At 45.7% G+C, this 22,493-nt stretch overlaps 1 protein-coding gene across 1 annotated transcript in view; it reads right to left on the bottom strand.

Moving 5' to 3' along the window:
• Nucleotides 1-22,493, bottom strand: part of RFTN1 (raftlin, lipid raft linker 1) — a 198,128-nt gene that overhangs the window by 38,730 nt on the left and 136,905 nt on the right. The window contains exons 5-6 of the mRNA XM_019667171.1: nt 19,882-20,221; nt 11,480-11,683 (exon numbers count right to left, since the gene is read on the bottom strand). Of these exons, the coding sequence (XP_019522716.1) occupies nt 11,480-11,683; nt 19,882-20,221 (544 nt within the window). The remainder of the gene's footprint in view (nt 1-11,479; nt 11,684-19,881; nt 20,222-22,493) is intronic.

Below are 22,493 nucleotides of genomic sequence, written 5' to 3'. Positions count from 1 at the left end.
GGAAAAAAGAAAAAGGCGGTGGGGCTCTGTAAACCGTCTGTGGCAGAAGCCTTACAAGCAGCAAAAATTTTCACTGCATTCATTAATAATCCCAATCAGAACATCTTTTCAGCATGTTAATTAAAGAAGGCACACACAGCCATAGAGTCTAGCCCCATCAGAATGAATGAGACTAATTTACCTCGCAGTTCTGAATAATATCCTTGATTTTATGAGCCCAAATTTCATTGTTAGCAATCACCATTTGATTTCACGCGCTTACCTTCCTTTTCACGCCCCAACGTCAGGATGCACTGGGGATAACTTATTCAGGGTAAAACACAGTCATTTAGAGACAGTTTTTAGAAGAAAACTATATTTAGGTGACAGGTTTTTTTTTAAAGGGGGAGATAGATACAACACACCAGATCTGAGCTTGTCAGACGCATTCTAGATGAGTTGATTCTTGGAAGTTCCATATGATGTGGGCTGCTGTACAGGCAACACTTCAGGCAGCTCTTGTCAAGAGGTGGAATTTGGGGGAAGGGGGAGTTTTCCTAAATGATTTACCACTGTAAGCGTTTCTTTGGGCATTGCTTTAGTCAACGTACCAGGTTCTGAGTTCTGTACAATTCAACAGTGGCACACTACACACATAGCATGACTCAAGACTATTTTGGGCAACAAGGGTGTAAAGAAAATTACGACAGGTCCCTACCCCTGTAGAAGACATGAAGGGACGAGCTTTCGCCCCCTCCCTTTTTTAATGGTTTCCAATGACCTCGATTCCTTTAGATTAGACATAGTGGGAAAGAGGACTGGGCTTAGAAGCAGGTGGTTTGGGTCCATGATTTACCACGAGAAGTGATGTGACCCCTTTTAGGGACTGGCTGCTCATCTGTGAAATGGGGTGGTGGACAGAGAATGCCCCCTGGTCCCTAGATTCTATTCTACAAATCGCTGCTCAAGCAGACTATTAATGGACCGAATTGTGTCTCCCCTAAAACGTGTGTTGAAGCTCTAACCTCCTGTATTTGGAGATTGGGCCTTTAGGGAGATAATTAAAGTTAAATGAGGTTATAAGGGTGGGCCCTGATCTGTTAGGTTTGATGTCCTTATAAGAAGAGGAAGGGACATCAGAACCCATCCCTGGCTCCTTGTGCAGACAAAAGGCCATATGACAACACAGAGAGAAGGTAGATTTCTGCAAGTCAGGAAAGAGAGGTCTCACCAGAAACCAAATCTGCCAGCACCTTGATCATGAACTATGAGAAAATCAATGTCTACTATTTAAGCTAACCCATTGGTAGTATTTTGTTATGGCAATACATATAAAAATATGTTTAATGATATGCTATGTTAATTTAAAAGGCCAATTCACACAATAATGGGACCTTTTTTTTTTTTTTTCCATGGAGGGAAGGGAGACAAATTCAGAAAGCTCTCTAAATCACACTGAAGTTCAGGAACTGCATTTTCCAGAAGTCACAAAGAAAAGAACCAACAGATGTAAATACAGAACTATATTTAGCTCTGTCTTCCCAAAGACCTCATAAACAAAACCAAAAGACTACCAAAACGAGAAAGTTATTTGCAACAAGAAAAAAAAAATGCCTAAGCTTAACATTCTTTATATATTAAAAGCTTTTACAAATCAAGCATTAAAAATACTAAAACACCATTAGAAATGGGCAAAGGACTCAAAAAACAACTAATTAACTCTCTCTCTCTCTCTCTCTCTCTCTCTCTCTCTCTCTCTCAGTCTCTCCCTCAATCTCTCTCTCAATGGTAGCGGAATCATGAGAAGAAAGTCAAGAATAAGAGTATTGGGGAGACCAGCCAACTAGTTGCTTATCATGTGACTTGCTTAGCCAATGGGATATTAGCAGGTGTGATGCAAACAGGGGCTTGAAAAGCATTTGTGTGGCTGGGCTTGATCGCTTGTGTCTCTGCTGACACTTTGAGAGGACATGCCCCAGCTAGCTAGGTGGTTCAAGGAAGATGAAATATAGGTGGAGCAGAGCTGCCACAATGGAGCTTAGCCTAGATCAGCTGACCCACAGACCTGTGAATGAGCCCAGCTGAATGACAGCAGCAAAGCTGCCTCAAAACAGCGCTGCTCCAGCCAGCCTGCAAATATGTGAGAATAAATGAATACTGTTTTAAGCCATTGAGCTCTGCAGTGGTTTGTTACACAGCATTATTGTAGCCATCGCTGACTGATCTAGTGCTCAACCTAAACCTGAGAAAAATGAGACCAGGGTACTTTGCTTAGCCTAGGGACATTCCTGATTAATCCAGAATGATAGAGAGGCCTGACCAGCTCAACAAACCACGGCTGTGAGGGTAATTCATGGAGCACAGCTGCCTTGTCTTTATATTATTCCTATCTGACAAGATAATTCTCCATTTCAAGTAAGACCTCTGTGAGTTAATCAATATCCTGCTCCAGTTTTTCATTTGTCCCCTATCCTGAGAATCTGTCATCAAACAGCCTTAGCAAAAGTCCTAAGCTGCCTCTCTCATCTGCTCTGCTAAAAAGCTTTCCCCAAGTGTATGTTCAATGCCCTCCTATGAGATATTTTACAAAGGTGACCAGGGAAGAACAGGACTGCTCTTCAGCTGAACCATGGTACAAGTGTTCTGAGGTCTAGGCCAAGCATGGACAATAGTCCAGCTCATCTGGAAAGTTCTGGTCCAGCTGGAGCCCTGGCCGCAGTAGGGATGCCTTACAGAACCCCTTTGAATAAAGCTTTCCCAAGTCCTGACCTGAGAAGGCTTGGGATCACAAGATTCTCAATGATTCCTTCAGGATAGTGTCAGCACAGCACAAAGTCATCCTTAAGGCTTCTATAAAACAATGTTATATCCAATTTCCAAAGCCTCTACCTGCAGATCTCCTCAATTCAACACCGCCAAGCCCTTTAAATGTGCCTACCCTGTGCTTTAAGTATGAGAGTGCCCAACGTGACATCAATAATATGATGGTATTTAGCCTGCCAACAGCACTGTGCAGTACAGCAGACTTGAGGTCCAGAAGCGGGAAGGAGTCCCTGCAGTCCATCCAGACTTCCTTTCCCACCCTCTGCCTGGCTGTTCCTTCTTCCTCCTGAGTCACAGGCCTGGGAACAGGGCTGTGTGATCAGTGCGGAGCGGCATGGCCGGGCTTGGGGGTGTGAAGTAGTAACAAACAAGGCCCTTATCCCCCAGCTGCCTCCTCCGGTGTCTGCCTTCCAGCCTCTCAGTCTGCTGCTCTGTCACCCTGAAGTCAGGGTGCTGACCTACCTACTTAACGCTGAAGCCAGTTCAGAATGGCTGTCAACATTTGGTCACCTGTAACAGCAAAAGAGTCAATGAACCACAGAAAGCAGACAGCTGGGCTTTTAAAGAAACCCTTGTTGTGCTGGCCTTGTCCACTCCCCGTCTCCTCACTGCCTTGCTGGCTCCGCCTCACTGTAATGTGCACCGAGCTGGGTATAAATAGGTCTTAGAGTGAAGGCTCCCGATCTAAAAAGGTTAAATCGCCCTCCATCTATGGAAAACACTCCATTATCACCGCATTTTTTATAAAAGTAAAGCAGCTTCCCCACTGTGCACAGAAAGCTATTTGCTCTGGTATTGTATAAATATTTGATGCCAGTCTTTTGGCAAAAGGCCACCTTAACACTCCAAGCTTATGATTTACAAGAAGGATGTGGGAAAAGAAGATTCGCCCTATTATCCCAAGAGGGAAATTCTGCGAGGCAACTGCTCTTCCCCTGTAGCCTCTGAGACAGTAACACTCCGTCCAGCAAACTAACCTTCAGGCTCACCCGAGGTGCTATTCTTCTAGCCTGAAATGTGCACACCGTGACAAGTGGTCAATGTATATGGGCTAGGAAAAAATGTTACTGTGTTCCTTTTAACCAGCTAGGTTGGACTGAATGGTCTACACCAGGGTAGCTGGCATGACAGAAAGCCCCTTCTCCCCATTAGACATTGCATGGTGCTCACAGCACCACCTTGATTCCAGGAATGGCACGTGCCAACCACATGAAGGTAACTGCATGTGTTGTCATACCGACTTGTCGCCCCACTGCAAAAGTAATCACCGTTCAACCAATCCCTGGTGATGGTGCCATGTTGCTTCCCATTCACACTGCAGCTCATCTGCTGACATCAAAAGATGCCTTCCCCATCTTCTCCAGCCCTCGCTGCTGCTCTTGGCCTGCCTTCCTGCATTCTCAATTTGAAGTGGTGAATAATCTAGGGGAGACATTACTCCTCTTCAGTTATAGTAAAGGTTAGCCTGCAAGTTCAGTGCCATCTAACTGACTAGACAGGGAAGAAATGCTGATTCAGTGCTTGCTGGATGGGAGGTACACAGACGCATAGTTCATGGTTTCTCATTGAATCCTCTCCAAAGTTTAGCATTCCTTCTTAGTGGGTAAGAGAATTGGAGGCTAAAGGAGTTAAACTATTTGTCCATGTTCAAATGGAATGTAAGGGCCAATTTAGATATCAAATATGGTTTGTTTGGTCCCAAAGTCTATATTCTTTCCACAACTAACAGATATTTATTGAGTTACCATGAAAATGTGCCAGGTGCTACCACATGAGCTGGGGTAGGCAATGAACAACCTAGGTCCCTAGCCTTGTGGAGCAGGTGCTCTCTGACCACTACACCACACTCCCTGCCTTGATATTTTGGGTGACATCTCAGCGAGATGGCCTTAGGGCTTCTGTTTGAGACAAATCTGTGCAGATGCTATGCCTTCCTACATGGGACAGAAAACAAAAATATACTTGTAAGTGGATTAAATCACACACACACACACACACACACACACACACATACACACACATGAGGTCAGACAATTAAGTTCATGAACTTGTTGCAACGATGTTGCTAACCTTGTTTTGATATGAGAGGGATTATTCATGATGAATTTGTACCAACTGGACAAACAGTTAACCAAGTTCACTATTTGGAAGTGCTGAAAAGGCTGCGTGAAAAAGTTAGATGAAAACGACCTGAACTTTTCCCTAACAATTCACGGCTCTTGCATCACGACAATGCATCAGCTCACACGTACTTCTGTGAGGGAGTTTTTAGCCAGTAAGCAAATAACTGCATTGGAACACCCTCCCTACTCACCTGATCTAGCCCTCAATGACTTCTTGCTTTACCCAAAGATAAAGGAAATATTGAAAGGAAGACATTTAGATAACATTCAGGACATCAAGGGTAATACAATGACAGCTCTGATGGCCATTCCAGAAAAGGAGTTCCAAAATTACTTTGAAGGGTGGGCTAGGTGCTTGTGTCGGTGCATAGCTTCCCAAGGGGAGTACTTCAAAGGTGACCGTAGTGATATACAGCAATGAGGTATGGAGCACTTTATCTAGGGTGAGTTTGCAAACTTATTTGTCAGACATCGTGTGTGTGTGTGTGTGTGTGTGTGTATAATTATATATACAATTTAATTATATATAATATTTCGACACAAGGGCTAGTACGCAGCAATGAGAAAAAAACTATCTGCAATTACATGTGAAAATGCAGATGATTCTAACATAATGAGTGAAAGAAGTCAAAGACATTAAGGACAACAACTCCATTACTTTCAAAACTGCAAATCAAAAACCCATAGTGAGATACACCTATTAGAATGGCTATCATCAAAAAGAGAAGAAACAACAAGTGTTGGGAAGTTGTGGAGGAAAGGGAACCCTTGTGCACTGCTGGTAGGAATGTAGATTGGCACAGCCAGTAGGGAAAATGATATGGAGGTTCCTCAAGAAACCAAAAAATATAACTACATATGATCCAGCAATCCCACTTCTGGATATATATCCCAAGGAAATGAAATCACTATCCCAAAGAGGTTTCTGCAACCCCATACTCACTGAAGCATTTTTCACAATAGCCAAAACATGGGAACAACCTAAGTGTCCACTGATGGATGAATGGATAAAAAAAAAATGTGATACACACAATGGAATATTATTCAGCTGTTACAAAAAAAAAAAAGGAAATCCGCCATTTGTGACAATATGGATGGACCTTGAGGGCATTATGCTAAATGAACTAAGTCAGACAAATAAAGACAAATACTGTATGATCTCACATGTGGAATCTAAAAAAACTGAACTCCCAGAAACAGAACAGGATGGTGATTGCCAGAACTGGGGGGCAGGAGTGTGGGGGAAATGGGTGATGGTGGTCAAAGGTACAGACTTCCAGCTGGGAGATGAGTTAAGTCCTGGGGGTGTCATGTACAGCATGATGGCTACAGTGAACAATATTGTATTGGGTATTTGAAAGTTGCTAAGGGAATAGATTTTTTTCTGAGAATAGATTTTAAAAGCTCTCATCATAAGAAAAAATGTGTAGCCATGTTTGGTGATGAATGTTAATTAAACTTATTGTGGTAATCATTTTATATACATATGTCAAATCATTATTTTGTATACCTTAAACTAGTACAATATTATAGGTCAACTGTATCTCAATAAAACTGGGAAAAAATAAATTCAAAACGAATCTATGGTGTTTCATGTTGGGACTGTGGTCACCCCTGGGGGATAGGAACAGAGAGGGGCATGCGGGGACCTTTAAGGGGCCTTGTATGTTCTATTAATATTTCTTGGTCTGGGGGCCAGGTACAGGAGTTTGCTCACCTTGCAAAAATTCACTGAGCTATATCCTTATAATCTGTACAGCTTTCTCTACATGTGCTAGATCAACAATAAAATGTTGATTTAAAGATGTGTTATGGGTATGAGAGAAAATGCCTTTAATGGCACAAGTGAAATCTACCTACCCCCTACGTTAACTGGCTCCTCAGAAGGAGAAGCCACGCTTGTAAGACTGGGCTAGACATTCTCGGAGTGGCTGCAGGAACCACCAGAACCACCTCACTCTCCCCCGCTTTCCACTCTCCCCACCCCAAGCTCTTTGATCCCCGAATCTTCAGGTTCCTGGGGATGCACACCCCAACACCAGCTTCTCCCTGCCTCATCATCGACATGACTATCAGAAACCTTAATTGATCACCTACTGTATACAGGGCACAGTGTAGAGTATATGGGGTACTAAGAAGCACAGGACGCAGGACCCGCCCAAGGGTTTGCAAGTCTGTCTGTGTAAAATATGTGTCTCTACATGTCTTTTATTTGAAATATGTGCATGTTTTTTACATGTGTATTTTGCAAATATAAGGTCATATAGGTTATGCTAGGCATCAAAAAAGTGGTATAAATACCAAATGGTATTTGCAATTAGATGTGGCTGGGGCATCAGGGAAAGTCTCCAGGAAGACAATCTTTTAAAAAGGTAGAAAATGGAGACAAATTGAGGTTTAATGGGTCTCCTGATGTGACCCAATGTGTAGAACGCAACATCATCTGTATTCTAATCATAAGCTTAATTAATGAAGGCCTTAGAACCAAATTCCAGATATAGGAAACAGAGGCTAGAGAAATAAGGTAAATTACACCGTGAGGCACTGACCAGACGAATCCAGAATGCAGGGTAAGAGGCCAGTTTTATTTCAAGGAGTCAGGGTCATAAGAAATGACTCTTCCAGGTAAAAGAGAAGTGAAGACACGGTCACCATCTGCAGGACATGTGGCTGGACTGGATTCTGGCTTGGACAACTTGCTACAAAGGCCATTTTTGAAACAACTGATGACATCTGAATATGGGCTTGATAAAGATGATACCACCAGTGTGGGAAGGACTGCTGGGCTAGGAGACTAGGTGAGGGGAGGGTTAGGGTTAGAGTCAGGGTCAGGGTCAGGGTCAGGGTCAGGGGAGGGGAGTAGAGTGAGGGCAGAGTGAGGAGGGGACAAGGAGAGGTTGAGGAGGGGACAAGGAGAGGGTGAGGGTGGGACAAGGAGAGGGTGAGGGTGGGACAAGAAGAATGCAGAGCAAGGACAGTGCCAGGGGGACAAAGGGAGGGAGAGCAGGAGAAGGACAGCTGGTGGTGGCAGCAGCATTGGTAGCAGTGATGGCAGCAGGGATTCTGCAAGCCTGGAGGCCCTTGCTGATAAATCAGGCTCCTGAGTGGGTCTCCAGATGGTGGGCAGCCTGCTCCACCTCGCCCTGACCCCTGACCCCTGACCCCTGACTTCTGGTACCTGCCTCACTCCTCATCAGCAGCCAGTTCAGCAGAGGGTCTCCCCTCCCGTCCTTGTCTACCCTCTAGAAGCGTAGATTCTGGCTTTTTTCTCAGTGGCTGGAGTGTTTCTGTGAGCCTGTCCGCTCTGCTGTCTGACCAGCCCAGGGACTCATCCACACTGCCGGCTGGCCACCCAGGTCCTGCTGTTTCCCTAAGGGTGACCCTGGAGTTGCCTTCCCTCCCCAAGGACAACCCAAGGCCCGGTTGGGCACCTCAACTTCTTACCAACACGGCCACCTCTTTTCTCTCCTCATGTCCCTTTTCCCTGCCCATGCCCTTCTTTCTTCCTACCACTTCCTTGCCACTTTACAAGCTGGTAACCTTGACAGTGACATAATTGCTCTGCGCCTCAGTTTCCACAGCTATCCTTGTTAACACAAGGATAACAAAGGTGCCTCCTTCACTATTTTGTGGGGAGTAAAGGAGTTGCTGTTTGACTGCTTAGATTAGCAACAGCTCATAGTACCTGCTAGGTGGCTAGCATTAGCACACCTCTCTTTCATCTGGGCCTTAGCTTGCCAGGGCCTAAGGGCACAACCTCCTCAGCCCAAGACACCTGGTCGTTCTAAGGAAAGGAGCCCTGGAGATCAATCAGAAGCCCACACTTGAGGACTGTGCATGGCTTTCCACATCCTGAATCAAAACTCAAAAACAAAAGCTGGAGTCTTAACTGGATAATTCAGGCTAAAACATCACCTTGGTTATGGGACAAAGTTCTCATGGGAGTTTTATGACTCTGTGGAAAATATTTTGGAGCACAAATATCCATTTAAGAGTCACGACTTTTTGCTTTTCCAGATGGCAAACAGCTTAAAGATGTGCTTCAGGCTCTGCCAGGTTTATTTGTAAGGACACTAATTATCTTCTTAGAAATAGGTTTCTTTTATAATTATGATTAGCTTTTTTTTTTTTGTTTTATTTTAAATTCTGGGAAAAAAATATATGCATATTTCATCCCTGGCCAACGGAAGCCTTGGGCTTTTCCAGAGCAGAAGTGCCCTTAACCACTAAGCACTCTCCCTCCCATCAGAAACACACAGGGTGAAATCATGTTTGAATTTTGAGTGGGTTTACATTAATTTTGTTCTGAGAATTTTGCAGCCATCCCTGACACAGAGACGTGCAGCAATGGAGGAGGTCTAAACGGGGCAGCCCTGCTGTGGAGATGTCACAGGCTCAGTGCAGGACTGTCACAGTTTTGCACATGCCAGGGGAAATTTCATGTTCTGTCTTCAAGGCAGAAAGGCTGGATTTAATGCAGCTAAAGCCAAGGAAGGATATAACAGCATTTCAAACACGCGAGTTAAATCTGACGATAAAGCTATATAAATTGTCTGTGTTTTGGGACTCCAGGTCAGAGAATGGGGTAGGGAAAAGTAGGGGAGATTAACTGAGGCTTGACTACTAAAGTACAATGGCTAGAGAGACAATACATGACATTGTGAACTTTCAAGGTGACCTCTCTTGGGGTTCAGCTTGCCCCGGACATGCTCATGCAGTAGCCAAAGAGAAAACTTCCCTTTTGATGCCCCAATTCTCAAAAGTGGCTGCCTGTGTAGCTGCTACCTCCAGCACCTCCCTGTAGATCTTTGAGAAGTTAGTACAACTAACCATCAGCTTTCCAGGGAGAAATTTAAAACTATGCATGACCATAGAGAGACGCATGGGCACCAAGAGGAGATAAGAGGAGCCAGTGTTGCCACAATCCAAGATGGGAACCCATGGGGTGTCTCTGCAGAAAGCAAGAGGTGAAGGGTTCCTCCCTGGTCTCCCCAAATGCTGATGAGTCAGGGCTGTGAACACTGTCCCCAAGCTGTTTCCATTGATGTTTTATGGTGCATCTCAAAACAGACCGTGACATTATCTAGCTTCGAGGAACTTTGTAAGCACCCATGGAAGGCCTCTTTGTATAGAGGGAGGTTACGGACCTCGCTTCCAGGGAACCAAACCAACTCTTCAGCAGTTGTATGTATGAAATCTATACTCGAGAACCATACTGTCCAATACACTAGCCACTAGCCACAATAGAAATTTAAATTTAAATTAATGAAAATTCATTAAATTTAAAAATTCAATTCCTCAGTCATCCTAGCCACATTTCAATAGGTCAGGAGCCATGTGTGGCTACCATATTGGACAGCACAGATAACATCCCCATCGTCATCTAAAGTTCTGTCAGGCAGCACTGCTCAAGATGTATTCTTAATGAGCCAGTTACCTTTCTTATGTCATTCATCCATTCCCCAAGTGGTTGTGGCCCACTATACCATACAATGCCTACCACTACTATATTAATACATTAACATTAGATATTGATATTTAGATAGTAACAAAGGGACTTGCTAAATCCAAGATTTCGACCTGCCTGTGCTGTGCAATGTTCTAAGGCTTTGGATGATTTACAGAATGTATATTCAAAAGTAAGACTGATGTCTCCTCTGAGGATATTTGTCGGCATTCCAAGGATTGCAAGTAATATAGAATCCAAGCTCCGTTCCTGACTCTGCTAATCCTTGGAGAGAAAACTGCTCAACAACCAAGACACTGTGCTGTTGATGTGATGCCCCTGCCAGGTTTTACTGGGATCAATGAATTTGGTGTTACATTTTTCTCACCTAGGAATCCTGCAGACTAGTAGCAACCCCCCCCCACCCCGGATCCACACATGCTGCCATGTTGGCCCCACTTTCCAAATTGCCTCCCAGCTTCAATGCACCCTAGTGACTTAACCTGCCTTTGTGTTAACCTGAAAATCCTTTCTTTGCTTGACACATTTCCCCACTTTGGGTAGTTTCTCTCTGCCTTCGAAAAGCTGACAGCAGTAGGGCTACCCCATGCAGCAAGCCTCCAGGGATAAGCCATTACTGGGAGTCATAAGACCCAGGACCAGTTGTGTGTCCCTACAGAGCTTATAGGAACCAGGGTGTTCAATTCACTTCTCTGCTGTTAATTCCAAGGTGCTGCTACTGCTACTTCAAACTGTAATAGTGTCTACAAACAATTTTCACTTTCAGAGAGGCATGATCCCAGGGGGCAATTAAAACCGGGAATCATCTTTGTCAAGGCCTTTAAAAGCAACATAGACTGAGGCCACCACCCATGAAACAGAATGACTCCTCTTTCTCTGTCATTTTAGAAGGTACCTGGCTGACCTCTAGACAGGTTTAGAGAGCATAGGCCGTGCGCTTTATGGAAAATTCCTCGAGATGTGTTCATTGGAAATCAAATGCAGCATGTTTATTAGCTGCTATGCTTTCTGAGTGGAGCAGGTTCTAAGACGACTAGAATGAGAAGCTGAGCTCATCAGGACCACCCAAGGGCTGGGGATTCCATACCATTGACCATGCCAAGGTAGAAGACGGCATTCACCAGCACGCCTCCTTTCCGGAAGTGGTCGCTCATGTGCTCCAGCCAGTTGGCATCCAAACCGCTCACCGTCTGGCCATTCGTGGAGACCCGAAGAGGAATGGTGACGGGATAGTATTGCCGGCACTCCTGATGGCTCTTCGGTTTGTTGAAAAGGGCGAAGATCTCCATTTCTGTTGGGATTTGGAAAGGGGGTGGGGAGAGCAGAGTTCAGACAGTGATAACAAGCTGCCTCACGGGGTCTAGTGGAATCTCTCAGGAGCCTGAAGAATTGATTTCAAAGGTAAAATCTCTGTGAGGTTGCAGTGTTGCCAAACACTAAAACCTGATTCCTTGTAAGTTAGGGTGCCGTGAAAGTGACGTGGACCTCAAAGCTTGAACTTCAAGTGGAGGACCTAGGTTTTTAATCTAGTATACAATGAATAGCTGTTATTTGGGATTAATTTGTATGGCTTGATGTTTGAGAGACGGACAGAGTAGACATTTCTAGAAATTCATACAAAGGTGTTTTGAAAGAAAAAACACATACTTGGGCGAGAGCTGGTCTTAAAAAAAAATAGCAAATGTACACAGGGACATAAAAAAGCAAAAATACTGCTGCAATTCCAGGAACCTTGTACATCCCTGAACTCACTATTTATAAACTGCAGTGGTGTTTCCTGGGGCCGAACCCATAATACTTAATCAAGTACATCAAAAATACATCATTGATATGTAAAAATAAGTATGTTCCAGTAAATGAGGGTTCCTGCCTAGAGTGGTAGGTCTGGTCAGCCAGCCAGACAGGCACTGGGAGTGGGGTGCTGAACTTTCTGTTCTTTCATTTATAGCTCAGTTCTTCAAAAATCAATACTCACTGCTGCCCAGAAGCCAACCCGCGCCTGCCCTACGTGCTGCCGGCCATGAGTGAGCAGTACTGGCCTCCAGGAACGAATACCTGGAATTTCAATCTAAGAATGAAGGTCTATTTTTGTGTTACTCGTTTAGTCAAGTAATCAGAGTACACCCAGCTTAAAAAGCTCTGCTTACGTGGGCTTATCAGGAGTATGCTTTAGTTTCCAAAAATATCTATTTGAATCATAAGAAAACCCCCACCCTTCTTTCAAAGAAATATTTTAAAGGTCATAGACAACGGTTGACATTAGCAAAAAAAGGCAAAGCACACTCATGCTCCTTGTAGGAGACACCTGGCCTACAACCACATTCTGCGATGCTGTACCCCGTATTTCAGTATTTCATAATTTGGGCACTATCCAATAACTAGCTGAGTTAAACGGGCTCACTTTCCTTTATTTAAATAAATGAATTCTAAAAGGAAACTTTGCTTCCAGGCCGTAAAGGAAACAGCTACCACTTGCTATAAACAGGAGGGAATGATGAGGCACATTAACACCAAATATGTCCATCCATGTAACATCTAAAATTATCTCACATAGGAATTGTATTCTGGACAAAGGAAATCTTTTCACAGCCCCATCTGGGCAAGCATCAACAGAGATCCCTGGGGAGCAATGCTGGGCTGTGAGCCTTTGTCATCAGCAAGAGTTAAGCTACCAGAGGGGCCATTTCAAGCGATCCATAGGCTGGAACCAATTAGGAAAGGAAGATGCCCATCTTCACAAGTGCCCACCTAGATTTGGAACAACCAACTCTGCCTATTTATCATCCCTACCCAAAATTACCTTTCTCAGTCCACTTGCCTGACTCCGGAAGCCATCTCTAGCCAGTAAATGCTTTCACATGAGAAATCAGGTCCTGGTGCATGGAGCTGGCAATCATTAGACTATTTTGTGACTTTAAAATACACATTTGAGGGATGGAGACATGCAAAGAAAGGTTTGTAATGGAGGGAAATCAAGCAATGGGTGGGAGCTGGGGTGGGGCACAGAATATGAACTAGGTGATCAGGCATTTTCTAGTCCGAGGTGCCAGGGGTTCAAATAAAAGCCATAGCTACAAAGGCAAGAGGCTAAACAGTGCTTTAGTGAGTCCCTGGCTTCATCTGGGTTTCTTCAAAAGCAGACCGTGTAAGCTTTTGGGTGCAAGTAGTTTATTTGGGAAGTGATCCCAGGGAACAGAGTGAGGGAGTAGGGGTGGGAAATGGGGAAGAGATGAAAGCCAATGAAGGGTGTATTAATGAGTGGGTTACTGCTATGGCAGTTTGGGCTCAGTCCCCCTGGGGTCCCTGAGACGTTGTAGAGAACACACCTCAGGTTGCTTTCCCAAGGGGCAAGGAAGCCAGGGCCTTTTTTCTCATGAGCTGAGAGCCACTCCTGAGGCATTAATTCCCTGGGGCACCTGGGCCTACCAGGCATGTTCCCATTCCAGGGGACACCTGCAGGCAAAGGCTGAGAAAGTTGTCCTCAGGTGACCCCAAGGGGGCGCTCAGAGCACCGGCTACCATAGTGGGCTATAGTCAATCACATACGCATACAAATTAAAAAGAAAACACAGCCTCCGCACAGAAGTGACTGGGGAATTTGGAAGTGGCCAAAGTCCAAAAAATATATAACAACCCTTGATCACACGGAAGGATTCCCCACTCACATGGCAAGACAAAAACACTAAGTTCCCAAATGCGTAATGGAACAGAAAAAGGGGAAGGCCAAAGGGAGAAGTGAGAGTGCTAGGGTGGGGTGAATGGAAGACAGGGACTGTCAGACAAGGCAGCCCTGTGGTGCTGACCGTGCCACCAACTTTCCCGCCTGGATCCTCCTCAAGGTGGAGGACCAAAGCCAGAGACAGAAATAAATTTTTCAGGAAAGAAAGGGAATGCTGTTGGAATCAAGAGGCTCCAAAGCATTCGCAGCAATGAAATATTAGGAGGACTCTGATTTCTGATGCATAACCCTTTAGAGAACTCCATCCCACTGCCTCCTTGGCCAGCATCCTCACTCTAGTCACATGGAAACCTGCCAAGAGAAAATGTCCCAGAATGGTGTCCTTTGATGTTTTAATATTCTGATTCTCCAATATACATCCTCACATGAGCAGGCACCAGGGATTCCAGAAAGAAGGCCCAAGTTTGTTTAAATTTTCTCAGCTGCTCTGTGACTCTGTCATGACCCTCGCTGGAATATTTTTCCAGACACAGGACAGAAAGTCCCAAAGGAGGGGGGAAGGCATTGTTTCTAAGAATGTTTTGAGAATGGCTGAAGATCTGAACTGGCGGAGGAACCAAGAAGCATCAAGACTGTCTTGTATTTCTATTTCTGTCTTGTTGTCTTTCTCTTTCTCCCTGACACAGGGGGCCTTGCTTAGTGCCATTCAGATCCCCCGTCCAGAAAAGTCCCTGTAACGTGATAGGTGATGCACATATGTTTGTTGGATTGACCTACACCAGACAAGCGCAGGAAGCTAAGGGAGGAAGAGGGGGCGTGGAGCCTGCCGGGTGCTGCCAACCTAATAGCCAAGTCCACTCTGGCCTTCTGAAACTCCTCAGGAGCAGGAAGGAAAGAGGCAGATGCCCAGTTCTGAGGCTTGTACCAGGCGGTAGGGCCTTAGGCATGGGATGGAAGTCTGCAGTCTGTCTGCAAGTACCTGTGACTTGCGGGTAGCAGGAGGGTTGGTTGTGTCCTAGTGTTCCCAGAGACCTCCAGGCTGGAGGGAGGAGAAGGTTCAGAGTCTGGCTTAAAGCATGGGGCTCCAAAGGCTAGACTGGGAGAGAGAGAGGGGGCTGGGTGGGAAGGAACAAGTGTGAGTCAGACTCGGCCTGGTAGCGAGACTGAATTGGGGCTAAGGTCTGCTGAGGTCATGCACTGGGGGCGCTAAGCAGAAAGGTTTGCATCCAGAAGGCAGGGCTGTAGGCACCACGGTGGGAAGACAGGGCAAGAGAGCCTTAGGCCTTTCCAAATTCCTGAATCTGGGAGGCGGCTGCTTTAGGTTTCAATCGGGTTCAGGTACTAATAGCAGGCTCCTCTGGGCTTGGCTGAGGTCTGTTTGCGAGGGCAAAGTGTGGAAACTGCTGCACGCACAGCACTCCACGGGAATCCACTTGTAAGGATGACAGCAGCCATATAGGCATGCGCACTGCATTTACAAGAGCCTTTCACCTTCATCATCTCATGTGACTCTCCCAATCTCCACAGGAGGAACATCAGTTCTATGCCCTGAAGGCTTAAGTGGGTCCCCCAGAAATCACAAGCTGGTAAGTGGCAAAGCCAAGAGTCTTTCAAACCCCAAACGCTGGGCTGTTTCCCAAGTCTAACAAGAGGCTAATTTCTTCAGCACACAGAAAACAGGAGCTGATGACCACGGGTGGGAGTTCAATAGCTGTTTGCTAATGGACTGAGTGAAAGGCCAGAAAGATGGTGGCACGTGGCGGATCTGTGAGGGGGCACAACCACAGGGTAAAACTATCCTGGGGGGCCCAGCGAGGGAAGGGGGCCACATATCAGAAAAGCCAGACTCAGGAGGGTACCTCCTCTCTCTCCCCACACAATGAGCTGCCTCCTGTCAAGGAGGCCTACTGTCTAAAATCCCCTCAGCCGAAAAGTACAATTGAGATCACTGGCTTGGGTTTCTGGCTGGCATTTCTAAGCATTTTAAATGAGTAGGCGCAGGGTAGGAAGGGCAGTGCTTGAAAGACATTTTATTATTATTTCCGAGAGAGTGGAACAAGCTGAATTTGTAAGAGCCTGTCTGGCCTCCTTGTTTCTGTGACCGGAAGTTGCAGCACCAGAGACACTGAGGGAAGGACAAGTCAGGAATGAAGGAGGCCAGGACAGAAGTGACAGGTGGATATCCGGCGACGCCTTCCTGACCTTTCCCTGCACTGGCCTCCCCTGCCCAGCCTGTTTATTACAAATGAAGAAAACATGCTCCCCACGGACAGAAATGCCTCACAAGGGGCCATTCATGCTCTTCTGAGCAGAGCTGCTAGCGGTGTTTGTGTGTCTGCCATGCAGTGGGGGCAAGCGTCCCGGACGGAGCAAGGCGCGGGGCTGTCCCTGTGCCTGCTCAGGTGATCTCTGCACAGCAAGGCCATCAAACCAACAGGAAATTCCCCTGGACTAGGAAATAAAAGTCAATGAGCAGGAAGAAAACCACATGCTGGGCCTCCCAGGAACCTGTGTGGGCAAGGGGAGCATAACCTCTGGACCACAGCCTCCTTTCCCAGGAGCCCGCGGGGATGGGGAGGGCCAACCTGCCCTGTTTCTGGATGGAGAATTCACAGGCAAGCTCTATCTGAGCAGTCGCAGCCTAGACTGGCTCCCCTAGGCCTCCTATAAAGGAAATAAATTAAATGAGGAGAAAGACGACGGGAAAGGAGGGAAACTCCCTCTGGACTTTTTTTAATTGTCTTGCTGTGATTGCCTATTTAAGCCCACCTGGCAGAAAGAGGAGTAAAAACACTTCACCCTCCTTAGGGGGCCCTGAGAGAAAGGCAAGCTGAAAGCTGAGCAAGCAGCAGGGAGGAGAAGCGGTGGAGGGGGTGTTTGTGGGGGGGGCAGGGTGATGGTGCAAGGAGAGACAAGATTTCCCAGGAAAAAGATGAGGAGAGAGGCTGCAGTCAGAGGAGGGCCATGACCAGTGCAGACTGGGTCCTTGGACATAGGCTTTAGGGAGGCTGAATGTTCCTGCTATGAGATAACATTTAACTGTATAAGGGCATGAAGGGTGACTTTGCTTTTCTGTGAAATGGGCATAATAACAGCACCTTCTGTTTGTAAAGCTGTTGTGAGATGCGATCAAGGTGACAAATAAGAACTTAGAGGAGTTCACTGAGAGGTTTACCACCATCATGAATGCTGGCTGCCCATCCCCCACAAGGCCATGCACAGGATCAGTAACCTCTGTGTATTCATTCACTGATTTAAAAACATCCAAAGGGTCATGTATTTTACAAAAAGTGGAAAAAAGGATAATAGTGAGCTGCCTAAATTTCAGAGACCTGTGGCCTCCTAAGCAGACAGATAAGGGACAGCCTCATGTATAGACAACAGACAGACAGCTGCCCACCTTGGGGGGAGTGGAGGAGGTGCTATAACACCCTCCACAGCTGCAATTCACACCCACTGTTGGGTTGACCACTCCAGACACACATTAACCCATATTCCCTAGCAGGAACCAATTTTCTAGTTGATAAGAGGGACTTGAGGAAATGTGACACAGGCCAAGACACATTGCGTGCTCAGGGTCTCTGTGTGTTCGATGGCGGGGAGTCTTTCAGTAAGAGAGGTGAACTGCCACAGGGCAACAGAAGGCACCTGGGGGAAGGTAGGTCCTAGGACAAATCTCCTCGATTCATTCTCCCTGGGGTTTCCCACAGGGCGCAGGAAGCCGGGAAAGGGTCTTAGAGAAGCGTGGATTCTGGAACAGGCCATATCTGAAAACTCCCGAGGGGAAACTCAGTATTAACCGCCTCCTTTCTCAAAGCCAAGGCTCCATGCAGAGGTGGAAATCAATGGGCAGGCCCACTGAACCTGTACCCCAATAATAACCGCTTACACTTAGGAGTCAAGCAGTGCTGAGTGCTCTAAATGTCCACCCCATTTAACCCTTCATGAAGAAACTCTTGTCCTAACCCTCTTTTACAGGGTAAGACACTGGGCACAGACGGGTGCCCGCCCAAGACTGCCTAGCTGGACAGCGGCCGGTGAGTGTGAGCGGAGTCTGGCTTCCTAGCCACTGTGCCACCTTCCTTTTCACAACTCCTGCCCCTTTCTCCTGGAGGGGCCTATGCCTGCCCTGAACCCTTACCCCCTCAGGCTCCTGGACTGTGAAGAAGGGCTCCAAGTGGGCCCATCTTCCTTCTAAGGACTTAAAGCCTACACACTCAGCCCAACAGCACTGGGCAGATGGAGGTTTCTGAAAAAAGGCTTGGAGGCACACACAGGATCTAGGCATGCTCTCAGCTCCTCTGGAGGAAGCAGAAGTCTACCTCAAATAGGGGAAAACCCCCCAATGAAAAGATCTCCTTCAGTACATATTTACGAAGGATCCAGGCCTCGAGTAAAGAGTAATCCTAATACATTCGAAAATCGAGGCAGCGCCAATCTCTCCCTCTAAATCCACTTGGCAAATAAGTCCCCAGAATGAACCATCCCACAATATTCTTTTCAGGAAGTACTGACATATCAATGGCAGCAGCAGCAACAACAACAAATTTCACCTTCTTTTTTGTCCTCAAAGCATGAACTGTTCTTCATCCTTTATTTAAGGCTAATTTCAAGAATTAGTAAATAAATAGTAATGTTAATCAGGGAGATGATCTAGAATGGCCAAAGAGAAAGGCCTCCTAAAACCTGGGGGTCTCCTCCTGTCAGTCTTATTACTTGTTCACCTTCCAAAGACTAGAAGGGACCACAGAGCTCATATAAGTGCCTGGCTCTCAGGGAATGACGGGATGGCAGACTTCCCGGAGAAAAAGAAGAAAGGAAATTATGGGGCGATAAAGAGAAATGTCACTCCCTATAAAGTGAGGGCCTCAGTAAATCTTGATAGTCTATTAGAGTACTTCACGGCAAAGACCAAGTAGAGAGGTAAACTGGGATGTGGTTAAGCCTACCCAGGCTCACATGTGACATCTGCCAATTTCCAGCCTGGGCAAAGATTTCCTTTCCAAATCTCAGCTTCCTCAGCTGTAAAATGGGTAAGGATACTACAGCTCACCCATATCCATGGGCTTTAGGGAGAACTAAGAGATCAATCATATAAAATGTTTTTTTGGCCCAGGGCCTGGTACACTGGAAGTATTAATAAATGTTGGCTATTGTCACCGTTGTCGTGTTGTTATTTGAAATCCCCAACCTAACGCACATGTTCTAATGGCCCTTATAATGTAATTAAGAGGATTCATATATATTGGTGGTCTCTCCTTGGCAGAGTGTTCTCACCATGGTGCCGATCTGTCGACTATATAAAACTCCCTGAAATCGGGCTGTTTACAGCCTAGTGAGTTCAATCACCGATTTCCTGCACAATCTGTCCTCAACCGGCTTTCTTGATTTCTTTCTTTAGGCAGATATTCAAAATAAGCAAACCCAAAGTGGAGTGTACATTCAGCATTGGTGCCGGCACGTTTACACTTCCTGTGTTACAGCAGGGTAATTCAAGGGCAGTGCAAGGGCAGTGCAAGAGCATGGCGGGGGGATGAAACAACTCACGTTCTAGAATCCACTTCAAACATGACATTTTGGGACAACTGTAAGTCAAGTTCATGTGGTTCTGCTCTCCCCAGAAGTCACAGCTTCACTAAGTAAACAGTCAGAGGAGCCCAGAAAACTGGCTTGATGAAGTTTTTCCTGTTTGATGGACTGTTGGCTCTACACTCTAATTCCATTTCTTTTTCCTAAAATTCCATGGGGATTACTGCAAAGCTGAAAGCCTCTCCTCAATGGGTCAAAAGTCCCTGTGCTGACATACTTACTTCCCGAGAGTGGCTTCTCCTGCACTTCTGATGGGTCACCGTCTGGTCCATCCAGAGTCTTGCTCACCCCGAGGGGTGAAAATTCGGCACCATTCCCTTCTTCCAAGGGCAAGCTGGGTTGGTCGTCAGTGGCTGGCTCCCCTCTGGGGCTCTGGCTTGGCTCTGGGTTTCCATCTATCCCTTTGGGAGAGCCGGGGTTCTCGTGATCCCCACCCCTGCCAGGTTCCTTTCTCACATCTCTGGTATCCACCTGGGGACTGCTGCCTGCTGAGTTCCCAGGGCAGTGGTACTGAGGTATGACCCCGACGAATTTCAGGCCTCTACTCGCAGCCTCCTGGATCTGTGAGGCAAACAAAATGAAGGGAACCAAGTGAAGGGGATGTTCTGTCAAAGGGAGGGCGCGTGCATCAGCCACATCTCCTCACCGGCCGCCTTTGAGGATAGTTCAGTTTGAACATGAGATCCAACGAGCTGGCAGAGGCTCCATGAACTCTAGGCAGTGCCCACACCCCACCCCGGGCCCGACTGGGGATAGATAGCATGGGGCTTGATTTTTCTAACTATGGAAAAATAAAGCATTTGGCTATGAAGGGCTAGGGTTACCTTTCTTTGAAACACTGCATTAGTCTTTATTAGTTATTCTTTTTCGAAGAGGCTAGAAAAAGGTTCTAAAAGGATAAACTGGAACAAAGAGAGTTTGAAAGAGGAAGTTCACTTTGGTAAGAGTTTATTTTTTCATCATTGTTTTTTTCTCTGATGAGTCACCTGCTTCCTGCCAATCAGGCTACTGTATAATCTCGTATATCTATATAACCATATACTCAGTACCAAATGACATTTTATGACCCAAAGAGCTTCCTCTTTTAAACAATCGTTTTGGCAAAGACGGGCAGAGGTGGGGAAAAGCACCACTGTGCAGAAGCTGATGTGCACGTTCTCCGCAAGAGGGGATGTCTGACGGACACCTGCTCTGTGGTGCTCTCAGTCCCAGCTGAAGCCAGGGGAGCCCAAAAGCCACGCCTGACCCACAGGCATTGCTTAGGTAGATTCGTGACTTTGTAGGCCATGGTACACACCATCCAGTCTAGGTAACAGGTAACTTCCTTCTCACTTCCTGAGCCTGCAAGATCGGGGACTAACGGCCACATGGAATACTGTGGCATTTTAATTCTCCTCTCCCTAAAAAAAATCCCCCTAGGCAGCTATATGTAGTAGTCACAAAGAAAAAATGGAAGGTAATAATAGCCAAATAAAATCAAGCAAGAACCAGCCAAAACTAGAAAATGGGCTTTAGGGGACTTTCTGGGCAAAGGTGCTTAGATAAATCAGGAGGTAGAGACCACAGAGCTGTGTCAGTCTTAGTCACCCAGCCCTAAGTGGATGACCTCAAAAAAATTGTGGCCTCTGCAGTAATCATCTCCTGTCATTTGAGAATTAGTACCAAATACCAGCATGGAGCTACTCTAAAGGAGAACCAAGCCTTGGCTGTCTTTTTCAGATAAACCACCCCAACTTTAACTAGAAGGTCATGTGACTTCAACATTGCACATCTTAAAAAACAATCTGAGCAGTTGCAAATGTGTAGTCCAATCTTTCTACAAAGTCTGGCCTGCGCTTGACACAGCGATAACAATAGGGTGATTACCACCTATTGCAGACCATGTGCAAGGCACTACGCTAGGTGCTTTACGTAAATTGTTTTGTTTAATCCTTCCATGACACTGCATAATATCATTACCTCCATTTCAGATGAGGACACTGAGGCCCAGAGACATCAAATAATAAAACAAGCAGTGAGGAACCAGGGTTCAAAGCCAGATCTGGCATGGGCCTAAGTTCACTCTCTTAATCACAAAATCAACTGGATACATCTCAAGGCATCAAGTACATAAATGTTCTTGGACATGCATGTGTTCACACATATGGCCATGGTTGGCTCAATTCTCTCTTCAAAAGTTAAAAAAAAAAATGTTAAGTCATCTTTTCCATCCCCAAAAGTGTTTTCACTCATCAATTTATGATAGCCACCTACTTTCAGAAATAATTTTGGAAAGCTTATAAAAGACACAGGTAACAAAAGTTTTAAGAGAAAAGAGTGGGGAGATAATTATACCAAAGAACCTTAGGCTAAGGGAAACTATTGCATATAAAGCATATGAGCTTCCTGGTAACATAGGCAAAAAGATAAAGTCAATGGATTTTACAGCCCTTAAATGAAATGAGGGAACACACCCAGTCAATAAGAGGGAAGCACGCTTTTCTAGTAAGGAACACAGAAATTTGTTGTACGACTCTTAAAATGGATCTTCTTTAGCTTTACGGAAAATGGAGAGACATTTTTCTTACACCTTTTATATATTCTTAACCGTTGATAGAAGGTGAAAACATTACGCTAAGGCACAAATCTTTGAAAGTCCTCCTATGTGGAGCTAAAGTCAAATAATCCCGGTAATTGACAGATATACATGGACAACTGTAACAGACGACAGCATGCTAAAATGGATCAGAGCCTGTGCACTGGGCCACATTAGTACTAACTTCCCTAGTTCCCATGGCAGTGGAGTACGATATGTTTTCTCTAGTCTTAACTGTTTGTGAAATAATGCTGCCAT

Source organism: Hipposideros armiger, unplaced genomic scaffold (assembly GCF_001890085.2).
Source record: "Hipposideros armiger isolate ML-2016 unplaced genomic scaffold, ASM189008v1 scaffold_486, whole genome shotgun sequence".
Taxonomy (NCBI): domain Eukaryota; kingdom Metazoa; phylum Chordata; class Mammalia; order Chiroptera; family Hipposideridae; genus Hipposideros; species Hipposideros armiger.
The sequence above is the reverse complement of the archived record's forward strand: the minus strand, read 5'-3'. Positions and strand labels throughout refer to the sequence as shown.